The sequence below is a fragment of the Aptenodytes forsteri genome, unplaced genomic scaffold (genome assembly GCF_000699145.1).
Source record: "Aptenodytes forsteri isolate BGI_AS27 unplaced genomic scaffold, ASM69914v1 Scaffold11, whole genome shotgun sequence".
Taxonomy (NCBI): domain Eukaryota; kingdom Metazoa; phylum Chordata; class Aves; order Sphenisciformes; family Spheniscidae; genus Aptenodytes; species Aptenodytes forsteri.
The window spans coordinates 2,437,179-2,443,421 of NW_008794155.1; the positions used below are offsets into that span (position 1 = coordinate 2,437,179).

The 6,243-nt window shown below is 40.2% G+C and overlaps 1 protein-coding gene across 1 annotated transcript in view; it reads left to right on the forward strand.

The window, feature by feature from the left end:
• The window catches only part of LOC103899489 (von Willebrand factor D and EGF domain-containing protein), a 189,286-nt gene that overhangs the window by 64,327 nt on the left and 118,716 nt on the right, over window positions 1-6,243 (forward strand). Inside the window, exons 6-7 of the mRNA XM_019472158.1 lie at window positions 1,287-1,422; window positions 4,949-5,166. Of these exons, the coding sequence (XP_019327703.1) occupies window positions 1,287-1,422; window positions 4,949-5,166 (354 nt within the window). The remainder of the gene's footprint in view (window positions 1-1,286; window positions 1,423-4,948; window positions 5,167-6,243) is intronic.

Sequence of the window (6,243 nt, forward strand, 5' to 3'; positions counted from 1 at the left end):
CTGATGGGCTCGGCCTTGGCCAGCAGCGGGTCCATCTTGGAGCCGGCTGGCATTGGCTCTATCGGACACAGGGGAAGCTTCTAGCAGCTTCTCACAGAAGCCACCCCTGTATCCCCCCGCTACCAAAACCTTGCCACGCAAACCCAATACATATGGCTTTCAGCCTCTTTGTAAAACACCCTGAACCACCCTTCAGCACCGTGTGCAAGTGTTGACACTAATGCACCATAAAGAATGTGCAAAACTACATCTTCTAGTAAGTACACCCCAAAGTACTCTGATGGTTATGTATAATGAGAAAACACACCTACAAGGATGCAGAATTTTGTTGTACCTAAACCAGAAGAAAGTGAAGAGAAAAACTCATTTTTATCCATCATCTTCTTATGGTCAGGGACTACAAAAACCAAATTGCTGAAGATAAATTCACACTGAGTGCAAAAACCAGCTCTAATCCCACTCAAGGATTAGACTGTCGGTCTGGCAGTCCAGGAGAATTTGAGATCTTCTGAGTATCTAAGCTTCATGCCTCCATGAATGGTGTTTGAAAAATCTGGCAAGACATTCTGTGTGACGTTTGAAGAACAGTTTCAGGTTTTTTGGAAATGTCAGAATTTTCCAGGGAATGGAAAAATTCCCATTTCTGACTGGCCCCGAGTGCTGTTTCTGCTCTTGCACCGGAACAGACAGACAGAAACGGCACAACCCGAGCTCTCTCCCCGGTGCATGAGCCACCGGAGCTGTAATATATTATGTACAGAGAAATCCTTTCTGCCACAGCAGGTAAGAGGAATCGGGCAAAAATTGCACTCATTTTGCACCTGGGGCAGAGTACAAACATGGAGTCCATGATGATAAGGTAATGCCATACTTTAGGCCGTGAATATTGCTGGCATTTCTCCTAGTGCATTGGAATAGGAGCTCCTTTTAACCAGGGATATTAAAAATGAATAAATTCTATGGTATCACGCTATTTTCAGGCTTAATAAAAACCTGTTTTGCAATTAGGAGATGAGAAGCAATTAGACACTATATATGACAACTGCAAACATTTTCTCAATTGCCAAAAATGTTAAACTATTTTAACAATAATTTCACCTTATAAAGTTGAAGATCATTATTACAAAGATATTATTATTATTATGAGGATTATTACAAAGAATGTTTTTATTTTACAAGCAATTATATCTTTTGATAATTGATTAAAACCACTCAAAATTTCATAAATATCAGTATTGCCTAATTAATCTGTCAAAATAATCTAAAAATTATTTTCTTATTTCCAGTTTTTACCAGAATCGTTACAAATTGCAGAGGATGGCAAAGAGCATGTTTTGACCGTTCTGAGCACTGTACCCATTGCCTGTCCCGGGCATGATGATTCCTGTAAAATTACGTTACAGCTAAGTACTGAGGATTTGGGTAAGAGTTTTACATATTGGCATGAAACCAATGTGATTACTTTTTCCTGTATTTATATATTATGATTAATTCCAATAGAAATTATAAGACTTAAATAACAACAAAGGGCAGAAGCCATAAAATCAACAAACTAGGCCATATATTTGTCTGCAAAATGAAATAGATGATAATATCCCTCAGGTTTTTGAGAAAAAAAAAATCTGACTAACAATAATCTGAATGGTAGTCCATTGAGATTTATGGATTAAACAACTATGAGTAGAATAACTTGTTTTAAATTCCAGGAGTATAAAATTCCATTTTAAGTTTTTGAAGCAGCAATGGTCTTAGCTAGAATAATTTCATTAATTGTCAATAAGAAGCTCACCTGCAGATTCATTCTTCAGTAAATCTGTACTGAAGCCTTTTTGCTTTCTTTTGCTGGCTTACAATTTTTGTCTAACTTAACATGGAAGAAAAAAATCATTCTTATGCTTATATATTATTCTCTTCCTAAAGGTATTTTTTTACTTGAAAACAGTGACAATGTCACTTAGAAAATTCTTGCCCTTTTAATCAGTAAATGCTTTCCTCAAGTTAATCTGGTGGAATATCATACCTAACCAAGGGGGGCATATATATATTTACTTTACATTTGCACTAAATAAATCACCCGACCCTCTTTCTAACAAGGCATTTATTTCTCTTCCATAGGTGACTCAGTGAGAAAAATGTTTAGACATAGGATTACAGCCACAGTTTCTCTACCAACAAAAAGCCAGCTCAAAAAAAATGTTGGCAAAACCCAGATAGTTCCTGATATTTTTCCCTTTCTAAATTCCTCTTCTCTCTCCCCATCATCAGCCAAGTGCTTAGACAGAAGAAAAAAATAATTCAAATGGTATCATAACACAATGATCTTAAACGGAACGGCACCTTATGGTTCCAGCAGCTGTGTTGGCTCTCGTACGTGTAGTACTTTGTGTTTCTCCATGACTCAGTGCTGCTCTGTTCTACATATTGCTCTTGGCTTAGAGTCTCTGCCGGTCCATCAGGCAAACGTCCGCTGAGCTCATGGGAACAGATTTTCTTAGATCTTGAGGTAGCTAAGAACTCAGGCTGGTGTGTGGTGGGATGTCCCCCCAGCCTCCAAGCAAGCTAGACACCTACCGTTTATGAGGATCAAATGAGAATTAGTCACATAAGCTATCAAGGTAATTTTTTTTAACTCCCATTTTCTTAGGTATTGATAAAGCCTTTCAACATCTCAGTGAGAATGAATGCATGGTCCAGGAGCTCTCAAGTGGGGGAGGCTGAGTTCGAGAGCTCATACTGAGGCTGACCCCTTGCCAGGGTCTTTTCCAGTCCCACAACGTGCATTTGACTGGAAGAAAGAGGGGAGGCAAGGTTTGCAGAAACAGCTTTATTTTCAAGCTGTCAAAGGGCTTGACGTGTTGGTGCCAAGAGGTCCCAGGATGGAGGCACAACTCAACCAACTAACTAATCTTTGAAAGAACTTGTCACTGAAGTGGAAAATTGCCATTACTTTTATTCAACTCATTTCCGTAGCTTAAACTAATAACCAGCTCTAGCCCTTGATTGCTCCATCCTGAGGCTATTGATGACGCTTGGGCCTTTTATGATCAATTGAGATATCTATATATACTTAAGGTTGACTATCTGCTGCTGTGTGTTTGCATAACTGCATGTCTGGTTTGTGCCTTTATTGTCTGTAGGGTCCACCTGAAGGAATATTGTGGGTTCCTTCCTGAAAAAATATTGGCCACAGTGCTATAAATTGAAAATAAAAACAACTTTAGCTGAGATTTGTTTCTACCAAATAAATTAACTGACAAGCTCCTTGTCTGACTGAATCCATATAACAACACTGCTGTCCTAATTATGTAGGGAATATGTGATAAGAAAGCTAATTACAAGCACAGAAATATCTCTCTCAGTTCAGACAATATCATAACGAATGCCGAGGCACAGCAGAGCCACTGGAGTTCGGCTTCTGTTAAGTTTATCATCACTATTTTGACAAGATTATTTTCTTTGATTTTAAACTTTTGTTCTGGGTTGTGAGCACAGCTCATGGGGCTGTAATGGCAATAACTATTCCTCATGGAAACCTCCAATTTAATTGAATCAAGAACCTGGAAAATGAGCCAGGACTTTTCTATAAGATGTGAGGCAGCCTTTAAGGATTTGGGATGAGAGATAATATGCTATTAATATTTGTAGGTTTTTAGTTCAGTTCCTATACAACTCTACAGGGTTAATTTAAATTATATTTTATGAGTCTTTTCCATAAGGAATAAAACATTGATTATTTGATCATGTTAGAAATACCATCTTAAAATACTTGAATGCCATCTTGTATAAATTATTAAGCAATTCTACAAATGGGAAAAATGATATGAAACTTTGATATTTTCATATTAGATTAATTCCATTGACACCATTTCTAGAACTTTGTTCTTTTCAGATGATAATTATTGGTCTGGGACAGAAAACTAAATACTCAGCACAAACAAGAGAAGCGGACACTGCTAGTCTTGCACCTGGAAGAGGTCCCTTTAGGAAAGATACGATGTGCAGAGGCAGAGCTGAATGAATGACTTGGGTTGCCATTGCCATATTGATTTTATCACCACCCATCACTTCCCTACCCACCACAGATACTTACACAGCCGGTACTACTGCCGTAGTATTACTTTTCCACATTCTTTCAGTGAATTTATCCTCACAATGCCGCTGTGAAAGATAGAAATAAAACTACCATCATTTTACAGGTTGGAAAGTAAAGCACCATAACCTAGCTAAGCCAAAAAGACAAATACAAATCTGCTGCATTTGCCTTCCTGTCGTGGATCCAAATTTCACTATAAACTGACTCAAGAATCCTCCCTTTCCAGATCAAAAATTCTTTCAGTGAATTTATCCTCACAATGCCGCTGTGAAAGATAGAAATAAAACTACCATCATTTTACAGGTTGGAAAGTAAAGCACCATAACCTAGCTAAGCCAAAAAGACAAATACAAATCTGCTGCATTTGCCTTCCTGTCGTGGATCCAAATTTCACTATAAACTGACTCAAGAATCCTCCCTTTCCAGATCAAAAATTCTGTTTATTTTAAATTAAATAACTCCCAGCAGATAGCTCCTTATAATAAAGCTAGTGAAAGATAAATGTTTTCCAGAAACACAGACTCATCTCTTTCTTTGTCATGAGAACTACTTGTCTTCATTCTCTGGGCATGGACCCATAAAGATAAGACTGTCTTTCCAGAAATATTAGCACCTGTGGAAAGAAAAGCACCACTGAGTTTTAGTAAACTGCCTACTGCAGGGGGAAAAAAAAAGCCCAGTAAAATGTGCAGAGGGATGCCAGATTGAGTCAGTCACAGCTGTCTTCATGCAAAACCCATCTGGTTTCAAGGCATGTGTGTCCTGGAATGTGAAACATTTGCGCTGGACGGTAAACAGGGTACGGGCAACTGTTTGGATAACTCTTGTCAGACTCGGTCTTCGTGTTCATTTTAGATAGCCAATTACTGGGGCCCCCAAACATCGCCCTTTCAGCATGCCAGGTGGATCTGCTGCGGGCGCCCTGCTCGGAAAGCAGCTGTGCAGCAGCCGTGTTGACAGTGACAGCCGTGACAGACTTTGCTCAGGATGGGAACCGCATCAGCCGCATCAGAGCTGAGCCAGTCGGATGGAGGGATTTGCTTTGGAGGGCTTACACACCCAAGGATGTGAAGGTCGGGTCCTGAAATAATTTGGAAAACATCTCAAATTTAAATGGGAGGTTTAGTTTTGCAGAAAACAATGGTAAACCTTAACCATATAAACATTTGGGGACTGCTGTCAGCAGAGTAAACCAAAACTGCCTCTTTATAGGCCAAGAAAATTAACATGTAAAGCCTTTTGCTTTAACAAATTTAGGTTTGGTTATTAGTCAGCACATCAGTAAGGCCAATAGCTGGATTATAGATGTAACCAGGCGTGCTTGTGTATGCTGGAAGAGGAGAGAGGGAGAACGCGGGTTAGGGAACTAGCACCTTTATGAGAAGAAGGGAGAGGGAAAACCGAGGGGTTGGAGACCAGTTTCTGAAAAAGCAGAGGAAAGGCAGTGCCTCGGTAAAGAGAAAGAAGGATCAGGACTCAGCAGTGCCGTGTTCAATTTGTGACTGTGCCAGGAATCACCAGGACACCTCCGACGACACACATGGCTGCTCCGTCTCTTCATTTATCCCTGTACGAAATGTCCAAAATAAAAATAATAAGAATCAATCAGGGAGGTAAGCCATGCTTTCCCTGCCTAGAAGGGAGTGTGGCAAGCAGGGACTGGCCCGTTGTCTGTGAAGTTGTTTCAGGGCCTCAGCTGGGAGGTTTGAGAGCTGTAATCCCACCGCCCGAGAGAATAAACCAGAGCACAGATTTGACTCAGCTAAATTTCTCAGAGCAGTGTACACATCCAAGCTGGTATATTTTAAGTAACTGAAAACAAACTCCCAATGAAATCTATAATTTCACTGCCCTGATTTTTGTGGATTTGCTCATGAGAGAATGAGATTAAACTGGACCTGTTGGAGCGGGTCCAGGGGAGGGCCACGAAAATGGTCAGGGGGATGGAACACCTCTGCTATGAAGAAAGGCTGAGAGAGTTGGGGTTGTTCAGCCTGGAGAAGAGAAGGCTTCGGGGAGACCTTCTTGCAGCCTATCAGTACTTCAAGGGGGCTTCCAAAAAAGAAGGCAGCAGACTTTTTAGGAGGACCTGTTGCGACAGGCCAAGGGGGAATGGCTTGAAACTAAAGGGGGGTAGATTTAGACTAGAT